The sequence below is a fragment of the Pelophylax lessonae genome (genome assembly GCF_965119305.1).
Source record: "Pelophylax lessonae genome assembly, chromosome: 8".
NCBI lineage: Eukaryota > Metazoa > Chordata > Amphibia > Anura > Ranidae > Pelophylax > Pelophylax lessonae.
Window position 1 is genome coordinate 21,460,253 of NC_138775.1, and position 20,508 is coordinate 21,480,760.

Genomic DNA, 20,508 nt, shown 5'->3' on the forward strand with positions numbered 1-20,508 from the left:
TTCCTGTATAGTTCCGGCTCCGTTCTGACAGTCTGTGTGAGTCACAGGTGGAGTGATATCAACTGCACTCCGCCTGTGACCAATACAGGAAACATCGCCTCTTCCTTCAGCGTGGTGCCGCTGCTAGCCAGCATTTCCCGCCAGCAGCACACACAGCAGTACCAGCCAGAGCCAGCAGTACCAGCCAGAGCCCAGCAGTACCAGCCAGAGCCAGCAGTACTCACAGCAGTACCAGCCAGAGCCAGCAGTACTCACAGCAGTACTAGCCAGAGCCAGCAGTACTCACAGCAGTATAAGCCAGAGCCAGCAGTACTGACAGCAGTACCAGCAGTACCCACAGCAGTACCAGCCAGAGCCAGCAGTACCCACAGCAGTACCAGCCAGAGCCAGTAGTACCCACAGCAGTACATGCCAGAGTCAGCAGTACCCACAACAGTACCAGCCAGCAGTACCTACAGCACAGTACCAGCCAGCAGTACCCACAGCAATACAAGCCAGCAGTACCCACAGCAGTACCAGCAAGCAGTACTAGCCAGCAGTACCAGCCAGCAGTACCAACAGCACAGTACCAGCCAGCAGTACCAGCCTGAGCCAGCAGTACCCAAGGCAGTACCTACAGCACAGTACCAGCCTGAATCAGCAATACCCACAGCAGTACTAGCCTGAGCCAGCAGTACCAACCAGCAGTACCCACAGCACAGTACAAGCCAGCATTACCAGCCTTAGCCAGCAGTATCAGCCAGCAGTGCCCTCAGCACAGTACAAGCCAGCAGTACCAGCCTGAGCCAGCAGTACCCACAGCAGTACCAGCCAGCTGTACCCACCAGCAGTACCAGCCAGCTATACCCATCAGCATTACCCGCCAGTAGTTCTTTTCAAAACTTACGACCACAAAGTTGACTGCGCTCCAGACTGACCGACGCAAACCTGGAAAACCAGTTGCGAGTAGCAACATCATCAATACCAGCTAACATCACACACCTCACCAAAGAGAAGCAGTTGCAGCCATCACATTAGGGATGAGTTAAATACATTTTTGACCAAATATAACAGACACATTTTTAAGTTGATAATTTTGTACGGCCCCCGAATGATTTTATAAATACCAAAATGGCCCTTGGCAGAAAAAAGGTTCCCCACCCCTGGTGTAAAGGCAGAAGTCTCAATACTTTTGACAATATAGTGTACTTCCCCATTCAGACAGATTTGAGTGGGATCTGTAGTCGTTGACACCTGGTGGATATTATATAGCTATATGCTTCTTTATTAAGTGGAAATTCACCCTAAAGGGGAAGTTACGCTTTATGTTCCCTTCCCCCCTCCTCAACCACATTTGGTATATTACATTGTTTGGGAGAGTGGGTACTTTGTTTTGATAGGTACCCGCTCCCACTTCTGCTCGGATCACCTAGGTGATCCGAGCGGAAGTTCCCCCCCCCCCCCCCCCTTTGCCCACAGCCTTCTGGGACACAACACAGGTGCTTGGCTCGCACATGCCGGAATCGGGGACCCGAAGACCGGCAAAGAACCGGCCCAGGTGAGGGCAGCGCTGGATCTCTTGACAGATATGTGTCCTTTTATTAAAAGTCAGCAGCCACGGTATATGTAGCTGCTGCCTTTTACATTCTCCTTCCTAGGGTGAAGATCCTGTTTAGGATCTGTGATCGCAACGTCTGGCTGTGGGAGGTCTTTCAGCACCAACCTCCTTTGCAGCTTTAGGAAAACAGAAGAGTTGCAAAGGAAGCTGACCATGCAAAATGTGCCACAATAAACCATATCCTATAGCAGGGGTCTCCAAACATCAGCCCATGGACCACATATGGTCTGCTACAAGGTTTTATCCGGCCCCCAGCTAGAGTCAATAGGATATCCTCAATGTGCATTGATTGAGGATTAAGGTCAGCAAAGGCTGCTTATGGCCTCCACTTCAAATGTAAGGGGGGGACTGTGATGGGGACCCTGACATAAAGGGGAACCTGATGTAAGGGGGCCTCTGATTTAAGGGGGACCCTCATAGGGATTTTTTTGACCCGCAATTACTTGTAAAACATACAATGCTTCCCTTGTACTGAAAAGTTTGGAGACTCGTGTCCTATAGGAACATTTACCTTTTGCCATGTCTACAAAATCAATGATGCACTATGGCACACTTTGCATGGAACACTTTTTCCAGCCCAAACAAATCTTTTTCCACCATTAAAGGACTAGATGGTTGTGTTTGTGCCATATGCCAAAGATTCCCATTCCTTGCAAAACAAATTGATGCAATATAAATGAAAAAAGTTAATACTGTATAGATAACTTTACAGAAACAACTGCTCACCACAGACACCTACCTGGCTAAATCTCAAATCTCATTTTACCAGCTGTCAACTCACAAAACATTTTCCAGACTCCATTTGCTTTATAGGTTTGCTTTATATAATGAATTTTATACATTGAATACATTTTAAGACAACCGTGTGTTGAAAAACGATAAAACAGAATAAAAAAACTCTTTATCATGTACACATTTTATCAATGTTATCCAAAACATAACTCTAATGAGCTTTTTATCGTACGTAAAGCCTTAATCCCATTTAAATGTTTCTTTTTTTTTACAAATCTGATATATTAAAGCAGGCAAGTTAACTGATCAATTCTGTAAATAGTGGGATTGATTTACTGAAGAAAAATATGCTGTGCACTTTGTAAGTGCAGTTGCACTCTGCAAGGGCAGTTGCTCCAGAGCTTAGGAAATGAAGTGAAGTGAAGTTTATTTTGCAAAGAATAGCCAATCACATGCAAGGAAAATTGGATGATGGAATTCAGCAGAGCTTCTGCTCATTTAGTAAGCTCTGGGCAAATTCCCTTGCACAGTCGATACACTAGAGTTGGTGTCACCTGGTGCGGTAAAACACAGTGTCACCCCCTCTCCAGTATAGTCCTAGTATCTGCGGGGTAGGTACTCTAGCATAGTCCTAATCACTGATCAGGAAGTACTCCAGTATAGTTTTATCTGTTAAGTACTCCAGAATAAGTACTCTAGTATAGTCCTCCTGATGACTTATTGGTAAGTACACCGGTATACTCTTGGTAAGTTCTCTGGTATCATGCTCCATCTGTCTCTCCCGGACAGTCCTTTCGGGGGAAATATGGGGGGTAATATTAGGTAGGGGACGGGATTGGTACTGACAGAACAGGACAAGGTCCCGGAAGGTGGTGTGCTGTGTCCGGTCTTGGTGGAGGAGTTGGCAGATGATGTGCCGCTTCCATTGGATCCCAGAGTCTCCCCCCAACTGATGTATCCTTCAGACACACAACACGGGGTATGGAACACGTCACTAGCTGGGCTGGGAGGGTGGAGTGGAGAGTGTAGGGATGGAGGCTAATGCTGGGGGGAAACCTGCCCAGTGACAAGAGGGGGCAGTGACCCCAAACCAGCCTCTGTAAATTACATGGTCGTTGCCACGCGCCAATATATGTGGTTTCACAGATGGGGTAGTTATGAGTAAGCGACCTACAGTGTCGTGAAACGCGTTAACGTGGCACGTCTGTCTGTACACTGTCTGTCCATTTTATCTATGAAGAATAAAGGATATCTTTTGATTTCAACACATTCCTCGAGTGCGGTCTCACATTTTGGATTTCTACAGTTCCTGGATTACGGATCTGACCTGCATCAGGTTTTGGAACACACACCTGAGCGGCTCCTTCCCCCTCTACTGCTTCATCACAGATGGGGTAGACACCATCACGGTGGGATATCACGTCCTACTTGATAGTGTGACCCCTCTGGTGGGTGTCACCCGGGTGCAGTCTGGCACCCCCATAGTGACGCCGCTGCCCTTGCAGAGTATGACTACACTTGCAAAGTGTACAGTCTATTTGCATTTAGTAAATCAACCCCTGTATGTATTACTTACCCATTACCTTATGATTTGGAGGCTCTTTAAGTATCTACTATTAGTATAATCTGCTAGTAGATGACCACCTGAGGAATTGTAGATACAACTCTGTGTAAGGAAAAAGTCTGTGTCTATGGAATGCTGTGTCTGCACTGGGAAAATTTCATAAACATGACTGTTCCTCCATGACTTTAAGAAAATGTGATACTTCCAATGCATGAGTATACATAAAAAAAAAAAAACAACAAAAATTATTGACTCTTCAAAAAGGCAACACTTTCAGTATCTGAGACTGTTACCCGTAGAATTGGGGTACTTGCCCACAGTGACCAGTCCGATTCCTTATTTCATTTTCCCAGAGAAGATTTACGATGATTGTCCACTATGGGCAAGTCCACCATCATTCTGGACTACTTTCTTTTCTGGCTGTTAGAGCCACAGATACCCAACCCAACATAGACCCAACAGTGTCAGCCTTGATGGAAAGGTCATACTAGGCTTTAAGTAAAATGGCCATTTTGTTTAAACAAAAGTCTTCGATTGTCAACCATACAAGTAAATATTACTTTCAACTACCTTTTTTTTTGGTAACAGGAGACATATGTTTGTATAACCTTCCACATTAGTAAGTCTTTTTTTATATTTTTTTGTTACACAGCTAAAACAACTCTTTGTTTCTAACTAGGCTAAAATCTACTGTTGATTTTCAGCACTGGACCAGATAGTGTTTGTGTCCATTGTTCTGCAAACAAACATCTTCCGTCTTTGTGGACATCCTGCTGCCATCCATCCAAGCTGCCTTCTATTTTAAGCTAGCGCTGTTACTCTGTAGTGCTGCGGATAACCCTTAACGATCCATTGATTTTGGGTCTGTGTTTCACATAACTGGAGATGTTCAGGCACTTTTACCACCACCAACAATGTTGGCTTCGTCAATAAAAAGGTTCTTTTTTCAAGCTTCCTCCAAGACACAAAGAGCTTCCACAGAACTGCTGGGTCCCTGTGCCACACCGCCAATCACAAACAGCATGTTATTGGATTGAAGACTCGAGCAGGAACATCGCCCGGTTGGCATAGATGGCAAAGCTTCCCATCTCTTCTTTACTGTGTTAAAGCCTTCTACAGAGTTCAACGGAGAAGTCTGATTGCCTGCAATTGGAACAAGATGGAACAAGATCAAAATGTAAAATTTGTGAAATTATTGTGGATATGTGGAATTTAAAGGTACCTTATCACAAGGAGAAATACCTCTGCCTTATACTAACCCTCGGCAGCATGCACATTTTTTAGTCTTATTCATCCAATGCTTCAACTTCTTTTTACCACCAGTGAAGTCCCTGACCCAAAACAAATTTGTAGTTGATGCCATTGAAACTTCAGAGCTTGTTCTGGGTCAAGGGCACCACCGATCGTGAAGTTGGTGCATTTGTTTTAGACATTAAACTGGACCTATCATCTGCATACAGTATGCTCATTGTATTTCAGAAAATGTTTCTTATTACCGCCCTGGTGAAGAAAATCTAAAACCTTCATAAATAAGACATTTTCACTTTTGTTACTTGTCTTTATGTTGATATTAACTCGATATGTGTCTTGAACCCAACCAAGTTTGTCTTTCAGCAGCCTGCCCTAATTCAATTTTTGCTCTTTCATTTGAACTACATCCTGGTTCTGCCTGTACAGGAGATTGCCACCCTATGCAAAAAACTTAGAGCACTGCTTATAGCACCCCCCCCCCCCACTGCAGTCCAAAGAACAGTTGCTGGCATTAAAACAAGCCCATCTAGGCTAGCAGAAGCCACTCAGAGGACAGAAGGGGAAATTATGCACACCGGAGCCCAGACAATATACAGAAAGGTAAAGATATGGCTCCTAAGCTCCTCCTGACATGTTTGGGTCGGGTGTTATAGTAGAGATCTCTATAATTAAGTCCCATGGGTGGGACGAAACATATCTGAAGAGTGTAGTCAGGATGAGCTTAGTCTGAAGCCATATTTTCACCTTTCTGTATAGTGGCTGGGCTCCGGTGTGTGGTGTTTCCACCTTCTGTTTTCTCCCATCCTCCTGTGAAAGAGAGGATCCGATTAAGCTTAAGATAGTCACTGTTGCTAACAAATATGTTGATCAGGAAAGTCAGCCAATTTGTATGTCCCTATCTGTTTTGGGCTAGTGTCAGGGTCTAGACTTGAAGCTGGGACCTCAGCTGTGTCTGGCAATGACTCTTGTTGCTTAACCACCAGGAATGCTGGACAGTTCCCTGAACAGTTCCTTGAATGATCCTGCCTTGAACCTTGTTTGTCTTGAACTCTTTGTTCCTCCCACGAACTTCCTGATTTAAGCCATGTCCCTGTTTGCCAGATTATTGTGCTCTCTCCAGCCAATATCTCGCTTTTGTCTCTCCTGCTGCCATCCGCACCTTTGCTAGATTCATAATCTCAACCTGCAACCATTCATTACTGACCTTTAGCTTGTTTAATGACTACGCCTCTGCGTGATCCCTACGTACTTATAAATACTACTTATTTGCTACTGGACCCCAGCTTGCTCGCCTCCTGGTAGGGCGATCCTGAGGACCACAACCTGGTACTAACACGCAGCAAAACCCGTCTGCACCATCAGGAGCTCTGGTGAATACTGATTAGTACTTAGACCCCACACCTCAGGTGAACCTTTGTTATTAGCCAGGGTGACCTGCTTGTATACCTGTCCTACTTGTCGGTAGGTGCTGCTCCACTGCTATAGCTACTGGCCTACGAGCCTAACTCCAGACCGTGACAGCTAGTGACTTAAAATGTTGAAGTAAGAGGATAAGCATGACAGCCAAGCAACCAGCATTTGCAGATCTGAAAATCAACAATGTGTCTTTCAGGAAAGGTTACCTTCAAAGTAGATCTAAGCCCAACCAATAAAGGCGGAGGAGGCTCCGAAACAAATAGCCACACCCACAGGACAACCCACGTTACGTCACTTCCTCATTTACGCCCCTGTGCACTCCAGCATGGTTATCAGCACTTCTGTAATTGGTTTCCAGCCACCCTGAGCATCCCACACAGAGCCTGGAGGCTGCACCAAGAGTAGGAGACATCAGTGCGCCGTTCTTGTGGAGATATTCCTGTGATTTGTCTACCCAGTCGGTTTCTTTTTTTATTATATAAATTTTATTAGTTATTCAAGTTATACAACTTATATTCTATAATCAGAATTCAAATTTCAGACATAATACAAAACCCACATATAAAACCGTTCATTCTTAAATGAGTATAACAAATACCGCCCCCCCCCCCCCCCAATTCTCCCTTTTATTTGATCTTATTCTCAACTCCCTCCTCTTCTCTTCTCCTCTCTATTTCCTTTCCTTCCCATTCTTTTTACACACCTCCCAGTGAGTTTCTAATTGCAATTAAAAAAAATGTAATTGTTATAAATGCTACACTTAGTTGGCGCCCTCCTTCTTCTTTGTCAATGATGTGCAGTTGATATTGGAGCGAGTGCATGAAGACAGAAAGTGGCTGAAAAATGGCTGCATGAGATCAGCAGTATTGAAATGCAAAAAACAGGGAATAAAGTATTGTATGGGAAAAAATGGCAATTGTTTGTATTACTCATTGCTAGAAAAACAAAATGTTATCCAATTAGGATTTAAATTCTTTTTGACTTCTTGTTGGAGGTTGAGCTTAAAACACCCAGTCCCGAAAAATATACTTAAATATACTTAATCCTACATTTGTTGACTGACATTGTGACCTAAACCAAGTTTATTTTATTCTCGCTCTGGGAGAGGTTTGTATTGTAGAAGAAGGTCAGGTTTTTCGCAGTAGAAATAAAGAATCCGCTCTCTTTGGGTGGCAACGCGGTGGCTAAGCCTCCGTGCGACTTCCTAGACAATGACTGTTGCTATGGAAATCCATAGGGCTAGCTCTACTTATTTAATAATCTCATCTTAGTCATGTATTTTCTGCTCGGAACACTTCGTCAACGCGGTCTTAGTACGCCTTCTGCAGCTCCTGGGCTATTGTAATTACACATTACTGGTACAAATCAGCCGTTCCCGTCTTTTTATCTCGCTGAAGAGTGTTTACAAGTAGCGGGATTGGAGTTTTATTGATCTATAATATATTTTCCCTCTGGCGGTTTTTTATCTTTGGCGCAACAGATCACATAGTCACCTTTCACTCCATATCTCTTCAAGATTCAAGCTGCCCTCTCACCAACAATGCTAACCTCCATGTAAAAACTGGGGCGTCATGGAGGTTCTCATTGAAGTACAACCAAAGGCTCCTGTGTGACAGTCCAAGCAAGCCCAATATCCAGCTGCTATGTGATGCACAAGTTTCTTAAAAGAAAAAGAAATGCTTCTTTTATTTCCCTGACTAATCCAAGTCCTTCTTCATTTGTGTCTCACACGCTCTCCCTCCCAGGCACTGCAGCTCACAGGGGGATGGTTTAGGCCAGGGGTGTCAAACTCATCAGAAGGCTGCATCCGCAATATGGTTGCCCTCAAAGGGCCCGTTGTATCTGTAAGACTAGATATCCAGAGCAAGCCCCCCACAATCCGAAGTCAGGAGTCCCCCACCCTCCCTTACATAACAATGCACCCCATTGCCTTGTGCTGCTGCCGGAATGAAGCTGGAGTGGAGCTGGGATGTAAAAAGTTCAGGGTCTGGAGCCAGCGTCCGCAGTCTGCTGAATGTTGAAACCAGGGGAAGAGGAGACGAGGTGCGAGGTGGTGCTGCGGCTGCACAGAGAGGCACAGGATCTCTAGGAGAAGTTCTGTCCTCCTCTCTGGTGCTGACGGCTAAACCGGGGAGGGGGGCTGAGACGAGCCTCTCTGCGGCTACATGGAGAAGCACAGGATCTTTAGGAGTAATCCTGTTCTCCTCTCTGCTGCCGACTGCTGAGACCAAGGCTGGAGGGGAAGTTGGGGGCAGAGATGAGCCTCTTTGTGGCTGCACAGAGAAGCGCAAAATCTGGCGGAGGAGTTCTATCCTCCTCTCTGTTGCCGACTGCTTAGACCAAGGCTGGAGGGGAAGTTGGGGGCAGAGACGAGCCTCTTTGTGGCTGCACAGAGGAGAGCAGGAACTGGTGGAGGAGTTCTATCCTCCTCTCTGCTGCCGACTGCCGAGACAAGGTAAAAGCGGAAATTAGAGGGGAGCCACAGTTGCAGGAGAGGTGCAAGGGCCACATGAAATGGCCTGGAGGGCTGGATTCGGCCCGCGGGCCTTGTGTTTGACACATGTGGTTTAGGCAAATGAAGCCAATACAGAAAGCAGTGAGCAGGGCTGAGTGTGGCCATTTGCTGATGGACAGGCTCCATGTAGAGCCTGTCACAGCTCCATATTGGGTCTGGGCTGTGATCTGCATAGTTTCCACTAGGGGTCCCCACTTTCCTTGTCAGTTTAGGGTATACACCGATCAGCCATAATATATGACCACTCACCATAATCCATCGACGAATGGACTCCACAAGACCTCTGAAGGTGTCCCGTGGTCTCCGGCCCCAATGCATTAGTAGCAGATCCTTTAAGTCCTGTAGGTTAGGAGGTGGGGCTTCCATGGATCAGACTTATTTTTCCAGCAGATCCCACAAATGCTCGCATGGATTGAGATCTGCAGAATTTGGAGGCCATGTCAAAACCTCAAACTCCTTGTTGTGTTCCTCAAACCCTTCTTGAACCATTTTTGCAGTGTGGCAGAGCATATTTTTCTTCTGTAAGAGTCCACTGTCATCCGGGAATACTGTTTCCATGAAGGCGTGTACTTGGTCAGCAAATATGGTTAGGTAGGTGGTATGTGTCACATCCACATGAATGGCAGGAGCCAAGTTTTCCCAGCAGAACATTGCCTAAAACATCTCACTGCCTCACTACCGGCTTGTCTTCTTCCCATACTTCATCCTGTTGTCATCTCTTCCCCAGGTAAGTGACCCACACACACCTGGCCATTCCCATGATGCAAAAGAAAATGTGATTCATCAGACCAAGCCACCTTATTCCATTGCTCTGTGGTCCAGTTCTGATGCTCACGTGACCATTGTAGGAGCTTTTGGCTGTGGACACGGGTCAGCATGAGCATCCTGAACTGTCTGCAGCTACACAGCTCCATACACAACAAACTGTGATGTTTCTGCTTTCAACACATCAACTTCAGGGACAACATGTTCACTTGCTGCCTCATATATCCCATCCACTTTCAGATATTATTGTAGCAAGATAATCAGTGTTATTCACGTAATCAGTCAGTGGTCATAAAGTTATGGCTGATCAATATACAGTATCTCATAAAAGTGAGTACACCCCTCACATTTTTATAAATATTTTATTACGTCTTTTCATGTGACAACACTGAAGAAATTACACTTTGCTACAATGTAAAGTAGTGAGTGTACAGCTTGTATAACAGTGTACATTTGCTGTCCCCTCAAAATAACTCACAGCCACTAATGTCTAAACCGCTGGCAACAAAAGTGAGTACACCCCTAAGTGACACTGTCCAAATTGGGCCCAAAGTGTCAATATTTTGTGTGGCCACCATTATTTTCCAGCACTGCCTTAACCCTCTTGGGCATGGAGTTAACCAGAGCTTCACAGATTGCCACTGGAGTCCTCTTCCACTCCTCCATGACGACATCACGGAATTGGTGGATGTTAGAGACTTTGCACTCCTCCACCTTCCATTTGAGGATGCCCCACAGATGCTCAATAGGGTTTAGGTCTGAAGCCATGTTTGGTCGGTCCATCACCTTTACCCTCAGCTTCTTTAGCAAGGCATTGGTCGTCTTGGAGGTGTGTTTGGGGGTGGTTATCATGTTGGAATACTGCCCTGCGGCCCAGTCTCCAAACTGAGGGGGATCATGCTCTGCTTCAGTATGTCACAGTACAGGCTGGCATTCATGGTTCCCTCAATGATCTGTAGCTCCCCAGTACCAGCAGCACTCGTGCAGCCCCAGACCATGACACTCCCACCACCATGCTTGACTGTAGGCAAGACACACTTGTCTTTGTACTCCTCACCTGGTTGCCGCCACACACACTTGACACCATCTGAACCAAATACGTTTATCTTGGTCTCATCAGACCACAGGACATGGTTCCAGTAATCCATGTCCTTAGTCTGCTTGTCTTCAGCAAACTGTTTGCCGGCTTCTTGTGCATCATCTTTAGAAGAGGCTCCCTTCTGGGATGACAGCCATGCAGACCAATTTTATACAGTGTGCGGTGTATGGTCTGAGCACTGACAGGCTGACCCCCCACACCTTCAACCTCTGCAGCAATGCTAGCAGAATTCATACATCTATTTCCCAAAGACAACCTCTGGGTATGATGTTGAGCATGTACACTCAACTTCTTTGGTCGCCCATGGCGAGGCCTGTTCTGAGTGGAACCTGTCCTGTTAAACTGTTGTATGGTCTTGGCCACTGTGCTGCAGCTCAGTTTCAGGTCTTGGCAATCTTCTTATAGCCTAGGCCAGTGATGGCGAACCTTGGCACCCCAGATGTTTTGGAACTACACTTCCCATGATGCTCATGCACTCTGCAGTGTAGTTGAGCATCATGGGAAATGTAGTTCCAAAACATCTGTGGTGCCAAGGTTCGCCATCACTGGCCTAGGCCATCTTTAGGTAGAGCAACAATTATTTTTTCAGATCCTCAGAGAGTTCTTTGCCATGAGGTGCCATGTTAAACTTCTAGTGACCAGTATGAGAGAGTGAGAGCGATAACACCAAATTTAACACGCCTGCTCCCCATTGACACCTGTGACCTTGTAACACTGACAAGTCACATGACATTGGGTAGGGAAATGGGCCCAATTTGGACATTTTTACTTAGGGGTGTACTCACTTTTTTTGCCAGCGGTTTAGACATTAATGGCTGTGTGTTGAGTTATTTTGAGGGGGACAGCAAATTTACACTGTTATACAAGCTGTACACTCACTACTTTACATTGTAGCAAAGTGTCATTTCTTCAGTGTTGTCACATGAAAAGATATAATAAAATATTTACAAAAATGTGAGGGGTGTACTCACTTTTGTGAGATACTGTATATTTAAATGTTAAAGAATACATTTAAATGTGTACAGGGTTCAGCTTTAAATTCTGCTGTCTATATTCGCTGCTGGGGCTTACTTATATCTCTCTATATAAATAAATAAACTGAAACAGAAGCCTGATCCTGATTTCTCTCTCAACAATCAGTCGCCGTAGACTGGCTTCATCTACTGTGACCTCTCCTGTTGCTCCCCGGTGATTCTTGGCTGGATACTTACTTCAGACAGTAATTCCACTTTGTCTGACTTCCCTCTAAGCATCTTCGACTTGTCGTCACAATCAAAGTCTGCACCAGATAAATTGATTTCCCAGAAATGGCAGGAAATTCGTTTTCTTTATACCCCTGACCAGTTTCCTGCAAGTCATTATTTTTCTTCATCATACAAAAAAAAAATCCTTTTTAGCTATAGCAAGTGATAAATGACCTTTTTTCGGAACACCTGTGCAAACAGCTTCCATTATTTCCATCTACGCAGATAGAAAATCCATTCTAATTAATACAAAGAATGAAAAAAAATGGAACAAAGTATCAAAACAAGAAGCTCAATAGAAGCAACAAATACTTATCTCTGTATTCTCTGGAGCAGCTAATAAATCACCATTCACCCTCTCTATTTGTCTTCATGATCATTGTCACCGAGACAGAAAAGGAGGGGAATTCCAAAAATTTAGAGTTGTCACCAAAGCAGAGAAAGTAAATGTTTTAATGGGGATGTCAGTTCCTGTGACAACCCTACAAATCTGGCCTTCTACTAGTAATTTGTGAGAATTTTATTTATTTTTTTAATGAATATTCGTTCCATGCTGTTGAGGTCATCTGACATTCCTTTAAACGACCGCAGTGACAAAAACATTTTTTAAGAAAAGAAAAAGGTGCCTCTAAGTGCAGCTTGTGATACTTTATTGCATACACGAGAATCACACACTTATACACAGGATAAATTAATAGTAACGTCATGGTTCGGGGTCTCTTCCCGATCCTGCAGCTCATTCCTCCTAAGACCGTCCAGCAGCAAGGAGATGAGGAAGATGGAGGAGCCCAATCAGGAAAAGTGAATCAGTCCAAGGCTATCGTGAAACGCATGCCTCACTGCCGCACTGGGCGTCCACGGGCGAGGCATGCGTCAGGGGGGCGGTAATGTGTTTCGGAGCATGCGCAGTAGTGCTCGTTCATCAGATCGATCTGAAGAGATCGGGAAGAGACCCCCGAGCCATGATGCTACTATTCATTTATCCTGTAAGTGTATGATTCTTGTGTGTGCAATAAAGTTTTACAAGCTGCACTTAGAGGCGCCTTTTTCATTTCTTTGCCTAAACAGTTGGAGTTGCTTTTACCAATTTAAAGAGCTGTCTTCAGTGCTAGCGTGGTGAATTTGCATGGTACTGGAAGTCCACCCATTCCCTTTTCCTTTTCCCCCCATTAACATCAATTTTGAGGACTGTTTCCCAGCAGAAGCGCCCAACCAATTTTCTTTATAGAACATTTTTTAGGGAGCAGGATGGAAAATTCTACTCAAACTAATTTCTAATTTATGTGTATGTGGTTACTGTTCTGGAAAGTCCATTCCAAAATTGATGTTAAAAGCAAACAAAATTTGAAAGTACTTTCAAACGTCATTCGTCAGGTCATTGAATGTACTGAGATTTATTTGTACATTTTTTCATATTAATGTTCTTTCAAACATTGGTTCGAAAAAAACTACTACTATATGGCCAGCTTTAGATGGCAAATTCCATTAAACAGGAGATATTTTGTCAGGATCTGAATCACCAGCTTGTGACACTTTGCTTTCTAAAGCAGAGGTTGCAGTTCCAGTGTCCACCAGAAGGTGTCCCCCAGCAGCCAGCAGTCTCTACCTGTTGCTGGTTGCTGGGAGAGTATTTAGATTCTCCCCTTTGCATCAGTTTTATGTCAGGATTTAGTGGCAGAAATGACCAGATCTGCGAAGCTACATAAGAAAACGGAGACCAGACAATATATATTTAAGGTGATACTCAAGTCTAGTTTTTTTCATTTAAAAATAACAAACTTGTCATAAACACCTGCTCTGTGTAATGGTTTTGTACAGAGCAGCCCCGATCCTGCTATCTCAGGTCCCTCGCTGGCGCTCCTGCCGAGTGCCCCCCACAGCAAGCAGCTGCTGCTGTGTGTGTCTATTCAGACATGGACCCGTGGCTCGGCCCTGCCCCTCTCTCTCATCATTGGCTGACTTTTTATTCACAGCAGCGGGAGCCAATGCCGCCCCGCTGCTGTCTCAGCCAATGAGGAAGGGAGTCCCAGACAGCTGAAACTCCCATGTACCATCGCTGGATCAAGATGGGGATCAGGTAAGAATTAAGAGGGCTGAAGGGGGCTGCTCACACTGAAGGTTTTTTATCTTATTGAATAGACTGCATTAGGATAAAAAAAAAACTGACTTTAGAACCACTTTAAATGGTATTTATTTACAGTAAAACAAAAACCATCAAAACAACATCACACAGCAAACATAAAAGTAAAGTGAACAAAATCCCACAGAATATCTGTCTAAAAAAACAAGGGAACCTAACTAACAGCTAACTAAATACAATATATTATATACATTATGGGGAACAGAGAAAAGCAGAGCAACTGGAGTTGCAGGTATCAGATGGGAAGGGAGAACCAAAACTTTGGGTAGGAACAAAGAAGAGCAGGTATAAGGCAGAAGGATAGCGGGTAAAAGGTACAGGGCAGGCACAAAATCAGAATTACAGCAGCAAAAAACTGAAGCGGGAAGCACCAAAGGGGAGGACCTAAATACCCTTCCAGAAACCAGCAACAGGTGGAGACTGATAATTGAGACTACTGGCTGCTAGGAGACACCCGCTGGTGGGTACTGAAACTGCAACCTCCCACTCTGGTAAGCACAGTGCCACCAGCAGGTGATTCAGATTCTGACAGATTTCCTTTCAGTTTCTGTTGCATCTTCAGAATAGGAAATTAAGGGCAATCTCTCTTTAGAGGGACAGAGGCAGCAAAAAATAACCTGCCTTATGCCTTATTTTTTTCTATCCAAAACTTACCTTTTACCTTCTCTATCTGTTCTGATGATTATTGCAACTGGGAAAGAAAAGTAGGAGACAGCCAAAGATGTTGAGTTGTCACCAGTGCAAGATATGAGGGTGATGGAGATACTTGACTTGAGATGTTGACTTTGGAAAGATTCCCTCTTATTTCCTATACTATCTCTAGGATAGAACATAATCGGAACTCTCTCTGCAGCAGGGCAGAGGCATCAAAACGACGTCCATACGCTAACTAAAAAAAAAAATTTGGGCTTAACATATACTTTAACATTTTTTTCAATGGCAGAACCTCACCCCCCCCCCCCCACCTTTCCTTACCCAATCGATTACCCAATGTGTTGTTCTCATAAAATCATCATCATCATCAACAGTCCTATTAGATACCAGTAGGAATTCTAAAGATATTAGTAGCTTGGTTTAATTTTACATATGCTTAGCTAGGAACTGAACAGCATAAGGGAAATAGTAAGAATTTCATATCCTTTTTTTTATATAGAAATGGCAAATCACAAACATGCAAGCTAGCTACAACTAGGGAGATTTCTCTCTTGTATTTGTGCAATCAAAATACATAATAGAGGTACAGCTACTGAAATCTCTACTCCAATCATGCCAACATATGAATCAGCAATCCTGGGAAATGGGAAGAGATTAGTGTTAAGCGATCTGATCACTTATTAGCTTGTGGTCCTGCTGCAAAAATCCATATTGGTAGATGTTGATAGCTACTAATCTATTTCAAGTCCAGTGTCACGGTCCGGGTCAGGCTTGGAGATCAGTAGATATAGCAATGGAGAGAAACCCCTAACAACCAGCAGGATAGGTATACATGCAAGTCACTCTGGCTGATGAGGCCGACTCACCCGAGGAGTCCAAGTACTAACCAGTATTCAGCAGGGCTACTGATGGTGGAGATGGGTTTTGCTGTGTGTTAGTACCAGGTTGAGGTTCTCGGGATCGCCCACCAGGTGGTGAGCGGGGTCAAGTAGCAGATATAGCGGGTAGGGATCAAACAGAAATGTAGCCAGTAAACAGGCCAAGGGTCAGTAACAAGTAGTTGCACGTTTGGATCAGCTAGAAGCATAGTTGAGGAACAAGCCAAAGGTCGGTAATGAGTGGCAGCGAAGATAAAGATGGCAGCAGGAATGCCAAAAGCGTGAAATTGGCTGGAGAGAGCACAATAATCTGTCAAACAGGAAGTGCAAAGGCACGGCATTAATAGGAAGTTCATGGGAGGAACAAAGGCTTCAAGGTTCAAGACAAACAAGACATACTGTAATGCAAGTATGTCTTCAGAGATCAGAGAGGGAGCTGTTCAGCATACCAAGTGCTCTGGAAGAGGAGTTACCCCCAAACACAGAAGAGATCCCGGGTTCAGATCCAGGTCTTGTTTGCCGTGTCTCCTCGATAATAGAGGCCCTGGTGGGGTTACACCACAGGCGCTATTGACCTTTACAGGTCTCCTTTTTATGGTAAGAGGCCATCTTCTCTTGGTGGAGGATCTTCACTTTGGGTGATGCCAATCATACACTTGTGGGAGGAATTTTTTTGAAGATACTCTTCACTCCACTTTTATATTAATGAGTTATGGATGTTTTTTTCACTATATTATTTATTGAATGATTTATTATGACTTGTAACGATTGATTTAGCAAAACAAAAACTGTGTCTGTCCTCATTTTAGTCTGCAAAGTAACAAAATGTGATTATTTTAAAGGGGGTGCCTTTTCTATACCCGCTGTATATGGCAGTTAAAAACATGGAAATACCATAAATATAATTTTTCAAAGAAAGGATCAGGTTGGAAGAGAAAAAGGTTTATCTATCCATGGCTTACCCTTTATTCTTTTACGCTGCATTAGTACCAGCAGCGAGAGCTAGCAGGAAATAAGCCTATAATTGACAGGTACAGGCTGCTATGTAAACACACTGATACTACTGTCATCCTTCTTTGGTTACCAAGTCCTTGCATATTTATCTTCTGTTACTTTACTCCGGAATGCTTTTTTCTTGTTCTATCAGATTTTTTCAAACATCAAATGGTTCAAACATTCCATGAAAAGACATCTCTTCAGGGAAGCCTATCAAATTCCCTAATCATCTGTTACCATAGTCACTGTTCTGTAGTGCCTACTGAGCAATCCACCTCCTCATTCCTTCCCGTGACATCTTTTCATACTCTATTCCACATGCGAACAACCAGTGGTCCATGTACTCTAAAAACTTTTTTTAGGCTTTTGAGGGCTGCTCAACTTGAAATAAAATCATTAAAACAGTATAAAGTTTTTGAGGGGTTTGATTTATCCAGGTCAGGATATAGCTAGTACTAGATAGCAGTGGCAGCTGGTGCTCCATAGGCCGGGGGGGGGGGGGCGGCAGACGGGCCGCACCATACACCTCTACCCCCGGACCACACCAGGCCGCACACCCCTGGACCACAGCAGGACAGGACAGGATCACTCACCCTACCTGGACATCAGCGACGACGACAGCGATGGCGGCGGCTTCTTCCTCCTGCCTTCTGCGTCTCCTCCCTCCTCCTCCATGCCCAATGGCATGGCTTCTTCTTTTGGCCAATCGGGTCTCAGAACCTGCTTCCTGATTGACCAGGAGGAGGATCCGTGTGACAATAGGGAATTTTCATTCGCTATTGTCACACAACTGGACGGGCTCGGGGCGCAGTGCTCTGCGCCCCGAGCCCACCCTTTTATTTAGCCTGTGAGAACCTCTGGCTCTAATCACATGGCTAAAAAAAAGCCCCAATTGAACTCCATGCGTCCGGCGCCCTGCATGTAGATTAGGGGGGCCGGACGCATGGATAGGGGGGGCGGCGCCCCTGCGCCCCATATGCACCAGCCGCCACTGCTAGATAGTCACAATCAACTAGAATTGTTCTGTAATGTTGAATGGGCTCAACATTACCCATCCCAGCCTTTATAACCACACAAGTTAATCAGTCACCTTCATCCCATCAGCAAAAACTATAATAATGTACATGTTGATTGTCCAATTTACATAATCCATTATGTGTTCATGGGAGAATCAAGTGATTTTTTTTTGCAGGAAAGAAAATCACGTAATCTATGGCCTGTTCTACAAACAGAAAGCCTAACTAACAACTAACTATATACAATACATATAAAGAGGGGAACACGGAAAGGCAGCATAAAACTGGAGGTGCAGAGAGCAGATGGGAAGGGGGTACCAAAAGTGGGATAAGGAATAAGAGGGAGCATGTAAAAGGCAGCAGGGTACTGGGTATAGGGAATAGGGCAGTTGCACGATCAAAATCACTATCTGACAGCAAGTAAAACACTGGAGTGAGAGGCTCTTAGTAGGGGAGTACCTAAATATTCTCTGGCAGACACCCGCTGGTGTTACTAGAATTACAACCCTCCAACCAGGGAACCAAGGTGCCACCAGCAGGTGATCCAGGACCTGACAGCTGGAGGCCCCAATCCCTGTTTAAGGATGGCTGTTCCACTTTGATGTAAATGGGGTTTTTCATACCTATTGTGAACTAGTTGTCCTGGCTTTCCAACATATGCACCAGGAGAAGAGACATTCTTTATTGGACAGTGAGGTACATGTTTTGACACAAAAATATTATCCAAAAGTGCAGCGCTAATAAACATGAGTGTAAGTGCCGGTTCACACTACCGCGACTTGTCAGGCGACTTGGTTGCCTGAAAAGTCGCGGTCCATTCTGTGCTACGGGAACCGTTCTAATAGGAGCGACTCAAGTCGCTCCGACTTAGAAAAAGGTTCCTGTACTACTTTTGACAGAAGTCCATTATGTGAAGTCCGTGCAAGTCGCGCCAAGGTCGCGGTGCGCGGCGTCGCCCCTGAAGTCGTGTCGCCATAGTGTAAACCGACTCTAAGTCCAAGAAAGAAAAATACATGTAAAAAGTGAATAATCATGAGTATAAACAGATAAACATAATTGTAAGTTACAAGAAAGAAAATTACACGTAAAAAGTGAATAAACAACCCTGTTAAGTCAAAATGCAGTCCAAATGTGTTTAAAGTAAACATGAGATCAATAATCCCCAGTGTGTAAGTGACATGACTGTCCAATGCAGTGGTGATCAAGTGCTCAATGGATCCCAACACCAACTGAAAAATGGAGATGTAGTTTGGATGGAACCAGAAAGGAGGAACAGAAGATAGTGTAATACTGCTAAAAAATTTTATTCAGCAAATAAATAAAAATACACTTACAAACATCTCATGGGAAGGAGCATGAAAGGATGTAATAGTAGGCTTTCAGTAACGTGGCCTTTGAATAAATTTTTTTAGCAGTATTACACTATCTTCTGTTCCTCCTTTCTGGTTCCATCCGCCATTGGTTGGCTGATCGAGAGGTTTTGGGGTGATCTATTTGCTTTAAATCTCCACTTGGACATCCATGGCTTGCTGAGTATGCCGGATCTCCTTTCTATAACATAGCTAGCTGTTTTGACCCAGGTGCTATATGGCACTCTGAGTCCTATGGTTCTGGTGAGCAAACTACATCTCCATTTTTCAGTTGGTGTTGTTGGGATCCATTGAGCACTTGATCACCACTGCATTGGACAGTCATGTCACTTACACACTGGGGATTATTGATCTCATGTTTACTTTATACACATTTGGATTGCATTTGGAATTAACTGGATTGTTTATTCACTTTTTACGTGTAATTTTCTTTCTTGGGTTTACACTTATGCTTATCTGTTTAGACCAGGGGCAGACTGGCAACTTTCGGCCCAGGGGGCAAGTACAAACCAGAGGCCCATGGTGCAGTGACTCGGCCCCCCTCCCACTCTCCCTCTATCCGTTCTTCTCCTGACTCCCATTCCAGGCTGAAGCCCTGCTCCAGGTACTCTGGGCCAGCAGGGGGCGATTGGGGGGAGCTGGGACAGTTCAGTTGGGGCTGGCCAGGGGACGAGATTCTCCAGGGGGTCATGGAACCGGCCTCTGCTCAGACACAGTTTACACCATCTATGTTGGTGAGGAAGGCTTGCGCTCTTTCCTTGTCTTCCGCCCGCACTCAGTAGGTAGGTGGCAAGGACTTTTTACTTCTCTTCACCAGGAATCCTTTAGGCATGTCTGTAGACGAAGCGGTGCCGCCTTTTTACAGGACATCAGAGTGGCCCAGGGGGCAAATGCCCCCCTGCCCCCTGGCCCAGTCCTCCCCTGGACTTTATACTCATGATTATTCACTTTTTACATGTATTTTTCTTTCTTGGACTTACACTCATGTTTATTAGCGCTGCACTTTTGGATAATATTTTTGTATCACGATCTTTTTGGCAGTTGTTGTGTGTAGCAGCTTATTTTTATGGTTAGCGCAATATTTTTCCTTTACATTTCTAGGTACATGTTTTGGACAGAGAAGACAACAGGTTCCAAGATACCTAAAAATGGTCATCTGATTTTTATCTACTCAAAGGAAGGGAAGGCTCTCATCGATGTGGTTCCCAATGGTTGATGAAACTAATGCATTTTGTCCTCTGCAACTGACTGGCTCTCCCTTACTCCTTCCC

At 44.6% G+C, this 20,508-nt stretch overlaps 1 protein-coding gene across 5 annotated transcripts in view; it reads right to left on the reverse strand.

The window, feature by feature from the left end:
- Nucleotides 1-3,986: 3,986 nt before the first annotated feature.
- The window catches only part of KLHDC8B (kelch domain containing 8B), a 298,070-nt gene continuing 281,548 nt past the window's right edge, over nt 3,987-20,508 (reverse strand). For all 5 annotated transcript variants that reach the window (XM_082265387.1, XM_082265385.1, XM_082265384.1 and 2 more), the window contains one exon: nt 3,987-5,036. In XM_082265387.1, the coding sequence (XP_082121513.1) occupies nt 4,840-5,036 (197 nt within the window). In that variant the 3' untranslated portion in view covers nt 3,987-4,839. The remainder of the gene's footprint in view (nt 5,037-20,508) is intronic.